Source organism: Hemiscyllium ocellatum, chromosome 25 (assembly GCF_020745735.1).
Source record: "Hemiscyllium ocellatum isolate sHemOce1 chromosome 25, sHemOce1.pat.X.cur, whole genome shotgun sequence".
Classification (NCBI taxonomy): domain Eukaryota; kingdom Metazoa; phylum Chordata; class Chondrichthyes; order Orectolobiformes; family Hemiscylliidae; genus Hemiscyllium; species Hemiscyllium ocellatum.
The window spans coordinates 4,421,235-4,436,175 of NC_083425.1; the positions used below are offsets into that span (position 1 = coordinate 4,421,235).

The window sequence follows — 14,941 nt, forward strand, 5'->3', positions numbered from 1 at the left end:
GTCAGGCAGAATTTCCTTAAGTCAAAAAATCTCTGCAGCGCTCAATTTTGAATTTTCTCCCATTCATTGCCTCAAAAGCAACATTATATCACACAACTCCAAAATATGAAGTGCAGGAAACTCTCCTGATTTGCAGTTAAAGCAGTCCGACTTCCAGTTCAGTGCATAGTCCCCAAAATCATCATTGGTTACAGTCTCCTTTCTCTCCATCTGTCTCGCTCTCTCCTCTCTCCAATTTCTCTTTCTCTGTCTCATTTCCCCAATACTCCTCAGGGCTCTCTGTCTCTCTCCTCCCCTCAACCCAATCCCCTGAGCCCTTTCCTGGATCTACTCAATGGGGATGAACCTAGTGGCTCATTCTCAGCGCATTCCCACATATCTCAGTGAGATGCATCAAGGAGCATTAAAACATTTGTAGGTGTTTGTTTCTTCATTTCTTGTGACCTTCAGAGATTAATATGTACTGATACGTTGGAAAGTGACGGCTTGATTGGATGGAGCAGCTGAAGGCTGGAGAACGTGGGAGGGAAAGTCCTGGCTTGCGATTGGGATTGGGTCAGTGCAGAGTTGGTCACTGTGGGAGTGAGCAGGTCTGGTCCTTGCCCTGGTGTAGGGGGATTGTTCAGGCTGTGACTGAAGGTTCTGCCCCTCCAGCCCGCTCACGTTGCTGCCATCGCTGAGCCACTCAGTTCTGTTTGAGCTCCTCCTTTCTGTTCCAGGCCGGAGCCAGTCGGGAAACGTGAAGAATGGGAAGGCCGATCCGATCAGTTTGGAGTTTGACCCACTAAGCAACACCAACTGCAACACAGAGTAAGTCTGTGATACAGTTACCCCTCCGTTAGAGATAGAGGGATTGGCACTGGCAAAGCAGGAACTGTTCACAAGAGAGCGCGCTAACAGCCTAAACTCGTGGATAAAGGAGCTGATCCAACTGAGTCAATTGAGCTCAGGACCATGAGATACTCCGACCACATGGCTCTGAAAATACCTGGCCTCGTACGATCTGAGAAGCCAGGCAGACTCACTCAGGTTAATTTCTTGGATGGAAACACGAGGTGCAGGAAGGCTTAAAGAGGGTTTTGTAGCAAAGTAGTAGTGTAACTTCCTCTCAACTGGAAAATTTGGGTTCATGTCCCAATTGTCCAGAGGTGTGACCTCACATGTCCAAATAGGCTGAGTTAAATAATTAACATCTCGTTTGAAAGACAGGCCTCCATGAGTGTGGCACTCCCTCAACACTGACCCTCCGACAGTGCGGCAGTCCCTCAGCCATTGACCCTCCGACAGTGCGGCACTCCCTCAGAACTGACCCTCTGACAGTGTGCCACTCCCTCAGCACTAACCCTCCGACAGTGCAGCACTCCCTCAGCACTGACCCTCCGACAGTGCAGCACTCCCTCAGCACTGACCCTCCGACAGTGCAGCACTCCCTCAGCACTGACCCTCCGACAGTGCTGCACTCCCTCAGCACCGACCCTCTGACAGTGCCGTGCTCCCTCAGAACTGACCCTCCGACAGTGCAGCACTCCCTCAGCACTGACCCTCCGACAGTGCAGTTGTCCAATTCCAAACTCATTGATTATATTCCAGTTTCTAACACATGGGCATCTGTTATTTTTTATATATGTCACCCCAAACTGAACATGCCCCACAATTAAATTCCAGTCTGTAACTCGCTCCCATGTATCCTTTATTACATACGTAAACCCCACTGAACTCTTTGATTAGATTCCAGTCTATAACTAACTCCCTGGTATCTGTTGTTGCCAGTTAATGTTGTGGAATATTTCTGATTACAGGGCTATTTATGAGGATCTGGATGTTGCTTTAAACAAGGCGAGGATTCTCTCTAACAGAACGGCTGAGTGACTGGCACCTTGTCACTGCTTTTGTGGGTGAGTGGGTTGTTGATCAGTTCCGTGGCTGGCTGTGATCCCACTGGAGTTTACTCGGGTGAGGAATGAACTGATTGAAGTGTATCAGGTCGGGAATGGTCTTGGAATGCTAGGCAAGGAAAGATGTTTCCTCCTGTGGGTCAGTTCAGATTTAGCAAGCCCAAATTCGCAGGGGCGCCTTTTGTGGACAGACGTGCGTATTTTCTTTCGCTTCAAGGGTGGTGAGATTTTGGAACTCTTTGACTCAGACAAGGGGTGGAAGTGGGGTCATTGAATACTTATAAGACAGGGATGAGTAGATTCTTATTGGGCAGGGCCACTGAGGTTATTGGGGGGTAGGTAAGTCACAACGCAAACAAATCAGGCATAGTCTTATTGAATGGCAGAGTGGACTCGAGGGGCCGAATGGCCTGTTGCTGCTCCTGTTTTGTTTGCCCTGTCCTGGCTGTCAGTGGGGCAAAGGTAGTGTGCCAGTGCAGGGATAGTGATGCATTGGGCAGAATAATGGATGTAACAGGAAAGAGACGAATGAATGAATTCATGTTGTTTTATCCTTTGAACAGGTAACGGAGATTGTGTTTGAATTGGATCCAAAGGCCATTTGAGTAAACTGGGGACAGCTTTACCCTGAGGGTGAGCTTCAGATGGTCACTGCCATGAATTAAACACCGTTCACTGAGAGACTGTGGATCCATACACATGACCGGATTAAAACTTTGTGTATGCCCGCCATTGATACTAACAACAGCCTGCGATCTAATACATCAGTGAGCTCTTCAGGAAAGAAGGAGCAACCTCACATTGAACATCCAGATTCACAATAATGTGTCATGTCTCCTCCATGGAAAACATGTCTCTCGTCCCATTGTCAATGCTCCCTCTTCACAACAAAACAAGAAACCTCCTGTTTTAATTTCTTCAGCCTGAGGCACAATTATTTCATCCCTGACACCTTAAAAAAAAAATTAACATTTGTCACTGTCTCTTAGGGTAAAATAAGGGACCCAACGGGAAAAGAGGAAGATAGCAGCGACAGACAGGAGTTAGGAGACATGGGAAAAGTGTCCAAGAGGATGTTATGGCCTGAGAAAATTAGGAAAAGACATTTTCAATTCACAATTGAAATTCTGATAGTCACAACACCTCATTTCTGTCAGGGATGAGATCAAAGTTACTGACATTCCAGACCAAATCAATCTCTCTTTGTTACTTCAGTGATTTATTTCCAGACTCCCACTCCCACCACTGACTCTCACTGGGGTACAGTCCCTCACACACTGACTCACACTGACTCTCACTGGGATATGGTCCCACACAGTCCAGGTACGACATGAAGGTAGTGCCAGATCATTTCAATATTTAATTATATACGGCTATATTTCCAAATTGCCTTTCGTGACATTAAAACATCCTCCAGTGCTTTGCAATTCATGAAGTAGTTTTATTATGGTTCCTGATTAACTTAGGGAGTTATATGTGAAAGAAAGTGCAGTGGTGATTTGAAATTTTTAAGATGATGTTTTGAAAGGATTGTAATTTTTGTAACAGTGAATGTACGAATAGCCTGTTGTACTTGATGTTCTGACTCAGCTTTTGGTTGTGTCTTTGCTTTGAAGCCGCTGCTGATCGTTGAGCACGCTGACTCTGAGGGTCTGAGTATCTCAGATGGAGAGAGCTCAGGGTTTGATTCTGTTCTGCGTTTTGTTTGATATCCTCAGCTGGTCTGGGGCCAGCTGCCTTCCAGTTGTACTCAGTGCTCAGCGCCTCAGGAGCAGACAGTCATTCTCACTCAGTGAACCTGGTGTCAACATCAAATTGCCTGTCAGCAGGCCGCCCACCCAGTTCCTGGCCAATCAGTGAGGCAGCACTGTTCCAAAAAGCAAGATACAAGTTGTTCTGCTGTAATGCAACTGTTGTGTTCCTCTGTAACCTCACGCTATAGAAAATCACACTGTAGATGATCATTATGGAAAATCATGCTGTAGAAGTCCTTTAAGAAAACCACACTATCCATTCAGTAGAAAGTTTGCTTTGTCCACACAACATTCACAATTCATTAATCACATCAGAGCCAATTTGCATTAACAACATATGCATGATAGCAGAATGCTCTGTCGTTGGGGAGGTGACAGCCTAGTGGTATCAATGCTGGTCTATTAATCCAGACTCAGGTAATGTTCTGAGGGTTCAGGTTCAATTCCCAACATAGCAGATGGTGGAATTGGAAACATCTGGAATTAAGATTTAACTCTGAAAGCATTGTTAATTGTTGGAAAAACCCATCTCGTTCACAAATGCCCATCAGGGAAGGAAATCTGCTGTCCTTACTTAGCCTGGCCAGTATGTGATTCCAGATGCAGAGCAATGTGGTTGACTCTTACCTGCCATCTGGGTAATCAGGGATAGGCAGCAAGATCCATATCTCATGAATTAATTAAAACAAACATTTTGGGATATTGTTGAAATGAAAGAACTAAACTCTGTGTAATGTATTTAATGTTGGCAAATGTGACGTCATCTGCTTTAGACCTGGAAAGTATACAACACTGAATAGGGTATTTCCTAAAAGGGGAAACTGGTGGTCTTTCTCCAAGGGAATAAGGATACTGGAGCTTCAACTTAACCCTGACAAACACATGAGGAGTGCTGCAACCACTTAATAATAAAGTATTGGCTATGGAGGAATTTACCAGAATGACACTAAAATTCCAGAGGTTAGAGAGTGATGACACAAATACAGGTTGTGTTTCTTGAAGCCCAAGGGATGATTTTTCCATGGGGTTGGTTGCAACATTGAAAATTGTTTGCTGTCCCTAGTTGCCCTTGGACTGATTGATTCTTAACTGACCTGTGAAATGGCCTAGACAGCCAATCAGCTTGCTATTGGTCTGGAGTCACACGTAGGTCAGACTGGGTAAGGATGACAGATTTCCCTCCCTAAGGCACAGCAGTGAAGCAGATGGAGTTTTAACAACAAATGAGAATTGTTGCCATTACATTAATTATTTTTATTGTTTTTAGGTTGAATTCATTTGTACCACTTGCCATGGTGGGACTTTAACCAACAACCCCTAGAATATTAGCCTGGGGCTCTGGATTACTGATTCCCACAGAGCTTTCAAGATATTAAGGGGGTGGATCTGATAAATAGATAAACTATTTCTGCTAATTGGGGAGTTTATGCGTAAGTGACATCATCTAACAATTAGAGCCAGACCCTTCAGGAGTTTTATTTATTCAGGGCATGTGGCATTGCTGACAAGTCTAGCATTTATAGCTCGTCCCTAGTTGCTCTTGAGAAGGTGGTGATGAGCTACTGTCTTGAACCCCAATGTATCAGTGCCATTGTTGGACTGGGGTGGACAAAGTTAAAAATCATACGTCACCGGCTTATAGTCCAACAGTTTTACTTGGAAACACTAGCTTTTGGAGTCTCATTCTTTGGACTCATATAGGACAAACAGGAAGACAGCTAACAATCCGCATCCACGAACACCAGCTAGCCACAAAACGACACGACCAGTTATCACTAGTAGCCATACACTCAGACAACCAGGAACATGAATTTGACTGGGAAAACACTACCATCATAGGACAAGCCGGACAGAGAACAGCCAGAGAATTCCTGGAAGCATGGCATTCATCCCCAAACTCCATCAACAGACACATTGACCTGGACCCAATATACAAATCACTGCAGCTGAAACTGACACCCGGAAGCGGCAAGAACATCCATCAACAGACACATCGACTGGACCATATACAAATCACTGCAGCTGAAACTGACACCCGGAAGCGGCAAGAACAAACCAATATAAATACCGGAAGAAACATCAAAGCAGCGCTTCACACGAGGCTCCAACAGCACTGATGATGTTCCCTAGCCAGGGAACGAAACGTTTGCAGCAAAAACTTCCAGCTCGGCGAACACAACCACAACAGTCTCATTCTTTCCTCAAGTAGCTAGTAAGAGGGAATACATTGGGCACAGAATTTATAATTAAAAGGTCAAAGGGTCATACAATTTATGCAAATATATTCAACAGACCTAGATGGGTGTTAAGTCTGTAATCAGTTAGAATAAAGATGCAGGTTTCAATTGATTAATATGTAAATCCCAAAATTTATTTTAAGCCACTGCCCCAAGATAACTTCAGGTTTTATCAGTATAAAGGTGATATCTCAGGTCAGACAACGTATTTTAGGTGTGAGGCCTTGTTTTGAGTCTGCTTGTGTCTCAACCTGGAGTCAGATTGGTTTTATTTCCAAAGTAGGAATTTATAGAATGCCACATTGAGTAACCACCGCAGTTCAGTGAAATTAGGAAATAATTCTGCACACAAGTGGGGCATAAGTTGGAGCTCTCTTTTGTTAATGACAACTGACTGGTCACTTCTTGTTACTATGTTCCTGATACACATATTAGTGGTTGAATGCTTCCTTGAGTGAGGAGCTTATGACTTCAAATCCCATTCCTTTGCTATTAACACATAATCTGGACTGACAGTGTGGTACAGTACTGAGGGAGTGTGCACTTTTGGAAGTGACATAATTTGGATAAGACATTAAGCAAGCTCCCTTCTCCCGGGTGGATGTGAAATAAATCCCATCGTACTATTTCAAGATGAGTGAAGTGTTTTTCCCAGTGTCCTGACAGAGATTAATCTCACAATGAACATCAGCAAGGCAGATCACTCTGTCATGACCATATTGTTATTTGTCAGATGTGTGTAAATTGGTTGCTGCATTTCTTACAACAGAGCACACATCATTAAACCGTGTTACACCTGCTGTAAAGGTGCCTTAAGATGTTTGATTGTGTAAAGTTGTTTTTTAAGCTGCAAATTATTTCTCTTAATGGTATACTGGGAAAAGTTATTTTGGTAAAGTAAGAGGAATAAACGGGATTTATTATGCAAAGGATTGGGGGAAACTCTTACGAACTGCATGCTGAAATGTTTGGTTAAATAAAATTAACTAATAGCTCAAATGTTTTTGAAATAAACTTGAAATTGGAATAAAATTGAATAGCAGTCTCTTGTATAATTTCCGATGTCAATATTAATACTTGTGTAAGAGAAATGTTTTTAAAATGTGGTATTTATAGAAAGGGTGGTAAATGCTGATTGCTGATCAGCCAGGACCCATTCTGCCCATCGACCTCTGCTGTCCCTTTCGTGGAGCAGTTTTGCGCATGCACTCTGTTGTGACCGGCCCAGGGACTACATTTCCCAGAGGCCTCCGGGCCTGCGCGTGCGCGCTGGCGGCGCCCGACCCGGGTCTCGGCGACGGGGAGCGGCAACTACCAGAGTCCGAGGCTGCAGGCCCGGAGCCTAGTGACAGGCCGCAGGTGGGCCATGAACCAAAAGCTGACAGGAAATGGTGTTAAAGTGATACGAGGGAGATATGGAGCAAGGTGAAACCTCCTGAGGGAGGGTGAGGTGGTCCAGCTGGATTCCTCAAATTCCGAGGTCCTAATGTATCTCTCATTGGTCACTGGCACCTATTGGATCCCTTCACTGACCAACTGGAATCTTCCAGATCCCTCATTACCTTGACAGAGTCTGTCTGGATCACTCATTGTCCAAGAGGGACCTCCTGGATCACTCATTGTCCAAGAGGGACCTCCTGGATCACTCATTGTCCAAGAGGGACCTCCTGGATCACTCATTGTCCAAGAGGGACCTCCTGGATCACTCATGCCCCAACAGGGACCTCCTGGATCACTCATGCCCCAACAGGGACCTCCTGGATCACTCGTTGTCCAACAGAGACATGCAGGATCACTTGTTGTCCAACAAGGACCTGCTGGATCACTCATGCCCCAACAGGCACCTCCTGGATCACTCATTAACCAACTGGAACCTTGTGGATCTCTGATTGTCCAAGTTAGACCTTTTGGATCCTTCATTACCTTCACAGGGTCTGTCTGGATTACTCATTTCCCAACAGCAACCTCCTGGTTCCCTCATTGCCCCAATGGAACCTGCTGGATTACTCATTGCCCAACTTGAACCTGCTGGATTACTCATTGCCCAACTTGAACCTGCTGGATTACTCATTGTCCAACTGGGACCTGATGGATCTCTCATTCCACAACAGGGACCATCTGGATCCCTCATTGTCCCACTGGGTCACTCATTGCCCAACAGGAACCTGTCGAATCTCCCCTTGCCCATCTGGGATTAATCAGATCCCCCACTGCCTCGCCATGCCTGAGAGCAGTTCTGTGTCAGTCAGTTTGGTGAGGGACTGGAGTCATATATCGGACCAGATTGATTTAGGATAGTGGATTTCGTTCCCGCATGAACGAGTTGAGTTTTTGCTATGATCCAACAGCTTTATCATCGCCTTTATGGAGACTGTCATTTTATTTCCTGCTTTTGTTTTACTAAATTTAGATAATTAATTGAACTGTGTTTGGATTTAAACTGGTTTTCTCTGGTGTACTGCTCCAATATAACCCACACTGTGCTGTAGGATTTCCCCAGGCCTTGCAGCAGCATAAAAATTGTCCATATATTTACACTGTACCAACTTAATACTCGGAAGCTAACCTAGCCTTTATCTTTCCACCAAAGTTATGTTGTCCAAAGAGTCTTGTGAACAATTTGGTATAAAACATTTAGATTAGATTTCCTATAGTGCAGAAAACAGGCCCTTCGACCCAACAGGTCCACGTTAATCATCCAAAGAGCAACCCACCCAGACCCATTTCCCTCTGACTAATGCACCTAGCACTGTGGACAATTTAGAGTAGCCAATTCACCTGACTTACACATCTTTGTGACTGTGGGAGGAAACCAGAGCACCCAGAGAAAACCCACGCAGACATGGGGAGAATGTGTAAACTCCACACAGACAGTCATCCAAGGCTGGGGATTAAACTTGGGACCCTGGTGCTGTGAGGCAGCAGGGCTAACCACTATACCACCCGTGTTGTGGAGGATAGACTGTCACACAGAGGAACACAAAGGACAGGAGTGTGTCACACACTGGACAGAATATATCACACACAGGATAACACAAAGACTTTGTTTTAATCCCTCATTTGACCAAACTTTCCCAATAATCTCCTTTTGATGGCTCAGTGTCAATTTTAATCTGATTCATTTCTGTGAAGTGACTTGGAGCATGTTATTATTTTAAGTGCACCCCAAGTAAGATTGTTGTTAACGTGTGATGGTGTTCTTTCAACTTTATCTTTTTATTCTTAAAATCAATGATGACAATTATAGAGTACACATGACAATAAATCATCATTCATATTCTGGCATGTTTCCTCTGATCTGAACTATCTCTCTTTGCCTTCACTTCCCTATAACATGCACAAGCTGTTAAAATTAAAACTTTCTGTCACCTAAACCACTACTCTATCTTTCCCTCGACTCCTCTTTTCAGCCTTCTACAATGGCTGTTCACTTTGCTTTCTTCGAGAAATCCTATCTCACACTACACCGATTGAAGTGTGGACCTTGGCCAAAGTACGATCTGAGGCTGGAGATTTAATCCCCATTATTGTCTGACGTCACTGCAGAATGGTAAAGGCTGAACTAGATGGACCTTAGTCTTTTGTCACCTCACAATACCTAAACTAACTGAGAGGAAATTAGTCAACACTGTCCTCTCTAAAATCATAGATTAGATTACTTACAGTGTGGAAACAGGCCCTTTGGCCCAACAAGTCCACACCAACCCGCAACCCACCCATACATTTACCCCTTACCTAACACTACAGGCAATTTAGCATGGCCAATTCACCTGACCGGCACATCTTTGGACTGTGGGAGGAAACCAGAACACCCAGAGGAAACCCACACAAACACGGGGAGAATGTGCAAACTCCACACAGTCAGTCACCTGAGTCGGGAATTGAACCCGGGTCTCAGGCACTGTGAGGTAGCAGTGCTAACTACTGTGCCACCCTATACTTTATATTGTGTTATTTATACAGAAAAGGTTTGCAGCAATTTAGAGAAGCATTAAAGTACATTTGGCTGGAAGGCAGGTTACTTCAAAGCATGTACTACAGTGCCACTACATGCAAGAAATTGCAATTACAGCAGGACAAGGGGTGACCTTATAGAGGTTTACAGAATCACGAGAGACGTACATAAAATGAATAGCCAAGGTCTTTTTCCAAAGAAGGAAATCGTTTGTAAACTCCAAAAACATAAGCTGAAAGTGAGAGGGGAAAGATTTAAAAGGGAGCTGAGGGGCAACCTTTTTACACAGAGGGTGGTGGTGTGTATGGAATAAGCTGCCAGAGAAAGTGGTAGAGGCTGGTACAATCACAACATCTAAAAGACATTCGGACAGGTACATAAATAGGCAAGGTTTAGAGAGAGATGGGCCAAATGCATGCAAATTAGTTATGTTTTGAATGAGCTGCCAGAGGATGTGGTGGAGGCTGGTACAATTGCAACATTTAAGAGGCATTTGGATGGGTATATGAATAGGAAGGGTTTGGAGGGATATGGGCTGGGTGCTGGCAGGTAGGACTAGATTGCGTTGGGATATCTGGTCAGCATGGACGGGTTGGACCGAAGGGTCTGTTTCCATGTTGTACATCTCTATGACTCTGTGTTCAGAATGGATAAATTGTACCAAATGGTCTGTCTCCAAGCTGTATGACTCTATGGATGTTCCACTGTAAAGGTGGACATGGGAATTTATAATGGAAAAAGCTGATAGAAAGTGCATACAGATGGAAGGTTTTAGCACAGGTTTATACAGAGTCTATTGTAAGGTGCAACAGTATATTCCAGAATACCTGCACCAGACTGCACTCTGCTTGTGATGGCTTAAGTGTCACTGTATTGTGAGACATTCAAACTTGTTTTTTTTCATAGAATCATTGGATTAATTGGCCGGGGAGGATGCTCGCCAGGCTTCAAGAAAGGTGAGTGCTGAGATCACTTTCCTCCGGTACCTCAGGATTTTCATGGGAGATGAAGCAAAGACTACATTGATAGTGGGACAAAGCCAGTCTTTACACTCCCTGCCATGGTCATTGATGAGATTCAGTACTATGTTGCCTCTTTGTTTAATTCATTGGGAGAGTCTGGGTGTCGTTGGCAGGGCCAGCTTTGATGACACATCCCCAGTGGCCCTTGAGAAGGTGGCGATGAGTCCCGTTCTTGAATACAACTGAGTCAACTACTTCACTGTGGTTTGAGGGTCATATCTAGGAGGGATAATGGAAAGTTAGAAGATTCCCTTATTAAAATGTGTGCAAAGATGTGCGGGTCAGGTGAATTGGCCATGCTAAATTGCCCCTAGTGTTAGGTTAGGGGTATGGGTGGGTTGCGCTTTGGCGGGTCGGTGTGGACTTGTTGGGCCGAAGGGCCTGTTTCCACACTGTAAGTAATCTAATCTAATCTAAAGGCCATGAATGAACAAGACAATGTACAACCACCTAATGGTTGTCATTATTGAGATGAGCATGATTATTCCATATTTATTTACTTAATTTCCGAGCTACGACGTTGGAATTTAAATTCATGTCTCTGGATCATTCATTCAGGAGTCTGTCTGGATATGTATTCCAGTACCATCACCTCTGCTATCCTTGGACTGTCTTAAATGTGCTGGATAAATAAAGGTTCTTGTAACAGCCAGTAGATACAAGCTGATCTCAAAGCTGACTGATTTGGAGATGCCGGTGTTGGACTGGGGTGTACAAAGTTAAAAATCACACAACACCAGGTTATAGTCCAACAGGTTTAATTGGAAGCACTAGCTTTCGGAGCGACGCTCCTTCATCAGATGGTTGTGGAGAACAGGATTGTAAGACACAGAATTTATAGGAAAAGTTTACAGTGTTAAAGTTCACTTGAGAATGTAACTTTTAAAAAACGTTTTGTGATTTACATATGAAAGAAGTGAAACTAACATGATCATTCTAACAGATGAAAGACTGAACAAACAATCAAGGTATTTTTCAATGTAGAATTTCAATTACATCACACTGTAAACTATTGCTATAAATTCTGTGTCTTACAATCATGTACTCCACAACCACCTGATGAAGGAGCAGCGCTCCGAAAATTAGTGCTTCCAATTAAACCTGTTGGACTATAACCTGGTGTAGTGTGATTTTGAACAAAGCTGACTAAATGTATTGAGTTAAAAACCACACAACGCCAGGTTATAGTCCAACAGGTTTATTTGGAAGTACAAGCTTTCAGAGTGCTGCTCCTTCTTGAGGTAGCTAGTGAAGTAGGATCATAGGACACAGAATTTATAGCAAAAAATTAAAATGTCATACAACTAATGCAATGTATTGAACAAACCTGGATTGCCATTAAGTCTTTAATCACATAGAATGGGGATGTAGGTTTCAATCAATTAAAAGAATGTGTAAAAGAAGACAACTATTGTGTGTGCAGATGTGTGTGACTTAGATGTTATTCTTTTTCCAGTGTACTTTATTGGTCTTACTGTCCTGGTTCGGCCTTGACATGTTTGCTTCAGGCCACCTGCCTTTGGAGTGTAAAATCTCTCTTCTTTAAAGTCTGCTGTTTCCCCTCTGCATCTTATATTTTTGATTGTTCTTTCATTTCAGTACTTTCACTGGAAGGCCAAAGCTGTGCAGCTTCATATAAGATATTTCTTCCCTGGGTTCACAGAGTGCAGTGATGCGGGTGGGGAGAGAGCTGAGTCCTATTCAGGGTGTTTAAAGTTTTCACGGGATATGGGGAATTTGAACGCAAGCACTTTCTTCTGCGGGTTGTGACACTTCAGATCATTTAAAGATATTTAAAGTTAAAACAACAGGAACATCCTTAGTTTGGTGAAAGTGATGGTAGAATTTTGGAAGCAGAGAGCAGCAGTTGAGGCACAGGAAACAAAAGCATGTTTTCAGTAAGGACCAAAGGGAGTTCCCATTAGGAAAAGGGAAGGTTATCGAGTCATTAGAATTATAGTGAGGATTTCACTGCGAGTTTATACAGGGAGACAAGATATATAAACAGAAACAAATCTTATGATGTAATTTTCACCTTATCCTTCCTGAAGAACACCAGCTCCTGAAGATGCTCATTCAGTACAAATAACTACAGACGACTTTGAAATGTACAAGTGCTGTTACGGAGTGACACCCTATCCACAGAGTGTCAGACTGGACTGAAATGTGTTCTCTCACAGAATGTGTTGTTTGCTTACAGAACAGCGATTGCACCTCAACCACAATGTATCAGCTGGGGAGCATTTCAGGATGTCCCGTTCTGTGCTTGTGTACAATTGTAAGCACTCACTGTGTACGGTGGGACGGCAGGAGTGTGTACAGAGCCACACAGCCTTCCCAGTATGTGCTCCATGTGGAAATCGCATTGTTATTTTCTAATCCACAAAACTGATTGATGTGAGCTGAAACTCACTTATTATGTTGGACCCAAATGAGAGATTACCTTCACTTTACACAGACAGACTGGGGTCTGAAAAAGTATTAGATTCAGCAATTGGAGTCATATAGAGTCCATGGAAAGGATTTGGCAAATTATTAAATATGAAACAGTTCAAATCCTTTCAAATTTCAGATACAGAGCCTAATAAAAGCAGCATGATCTGACCCCAGGCCAATACTTATCATTTGAACTTATCCCTCAACCAACATTACTCGAACAGATAAATACAGAAAACATTCAGCGGGTCTGGCAGCATCTGTATCCCAGCAGGGAGTCCGTCATGTCTTTACTGCCACAGTCCCAGGAAGCAGAGCCTGAGCACTTCGATGGCCTGTCCCTGTTATACTGGTAGGGGTGTGTATGCATCTATCTGTTTGTCTCTCTGTGACTGTTTCTATATCTGTGAGAAATATGGATCTGTCTCTTTGAGATCTTCAAGTGTCAGTGTACATAATTGTATTCTTCATATGAATATACACACAGGAGTAGGCCATTTGGCCCCTTGAGTGTGTTCCACAATACAACAATACATAGCTGGTCGCCATTCTCTTGTTTTGCATGATACCCTTAACTCTCGGGGGAGAAAGTGAGGACTGCAGATGCTGGAGATCGGAGTCAAGAGTGTGATGCTGGAAAAGCACAGCAGGTCAGGCAGCAACCGAGGATGTTTCCTGATGAAGGGCTCATGCCTGAAACGTCGATTCTCCTACTCCTGAGATGCTGCCTGACCTGTTGTGCTTTTCCAGCACCACACTCTTGACCCTGAACTCTTTGTGTCAGTCAAGTATCTGCTTTCCTCAGTCTTAAAACATATAAAATAACCAGCTGTCTGGGGAAGGGAATTCCACTCTCTGATAGAAAGTATTCTCCTTATCTTCATCCGAAATTGGTTATCCCTTAGTCTGAGGCTGTTGCCCCTTGGGCTAGTCTCTCCCATGAGGGGAAACATCTTTTCAGCATTCCCCCATCAACCTTGACCAGTCGTCTCAGGCTCATACGTTTCACCCTATGTCCCTTAGAGAGTGGGGACTCTGGGGGGAGAGAGCAGCCCCCTCCCTGTGTCCCTTAGAGAGTGGGGGCTCTGGGGGGAGAGAGAGCCCCCTCCCTGTGTCCCTCAGAGAGTGGGGGCTCTGGGGGGAGAGAGAGCCCCCTCCCCGTGTCCCTCAGAGAGTGGGGGCTCTGGGGGGAGAGAGCAGCCCCCTCCCTGTGTCCCTCAGAGAGTGGGGGCTCTGGGGGGAGAGAGCAGCCCCCTCCCTGTGTCCCTCAGAGAGTGGGGGCTCTGCGGGGAGAGTGAGCAGCCCCCTCCCTGTGTCCCTTAGAGAGTGGGGGCTCTGCGGGGAGAGTGAGCAGCCCCCTCCCTGTGTCCCTCAGAGAGTGGGGGCTCTGCGGGGAGAGAGCAGCCCCCTCCCCGTGTCCCTCAGAGAGTGGGGGCTCTGCGGGGAGAGTGAGCAGCCCCCTCCCTGTGTCCCTCAGAGAGTGGGGGCTCTGCGGGGAGAGAGCAGCCCCCTCCCCGTGTCCCTCAGAGAGTGGGGGTTCTGGGGTTGAGGAGGGGTTGGGGAGGGGGGTGGAGAGACTAAGCAGCAAGCTCAGTGCCCAGTGACTGATCGCCTCCCTGTCCATCTGCAGCCAAGTTCCCAG

The 14,941-nt window shown here is 44.8% G+C and overlaps 2 protein-coding genes across 4 annotated transcripts in view; both read left to right on the top strand.

Moving 5' to 3' along the window:
• LOC132827734 (TOM1-like protein 1) overlaps positions 1 to 3,304 on the top strand; it is a 61,079-nt gene extending 57,775 nt beyond the window's left edge. For both annotated transcript variants that reach the window (XM_060844427.1, XM_060844428.1), the window contains 3 exons: positions 720 to 810; positions 1,800 to 1,895; positions 2,459 to 3,304. In XM_060844427.1, coding sequence (XP_060700410.1) covers positions 720 to 810; positions 1,800 to 1,869 — 161 coding nt within the window. In that variant the 3' untranslated portion in view covers positions 1,870 to 1,895; positions 2,459 to 3,304. The remainder of the gene's footprint in view (positions 1 to 719; positions 811 to 1,799; positions 1,896 to 2,458) is intronic.
• A 3,841-nt stretch (positions 3,305 to 7,145) lies between these two features.
• stxbp4 (syntaxin binding protein 4) overlaps positions 7,146 to 14,941 on the top strand; it is a 271,436-nt gene continuing 263,640 nt past the window's right edge. For both annotated transcript variants that reach the window (XM_060844429.1, XM_060844430.1), the window contains exons 1-2: positions 7,146 to 7,245; positions 10,748 to 10,797. In XM_060844429.1, the coding sequence (XP_060700412.1) occupies positions 10,775 to 10,797 (23 nt within the window). In that variant the 5' untranslated portion in view covers positions 7,146 to 7,245; positions 10,748 to 10,774. The remainder of the gene's footprint in view (positions 7,246 to 10,747; positions 10,798 to 14,941) is intronic.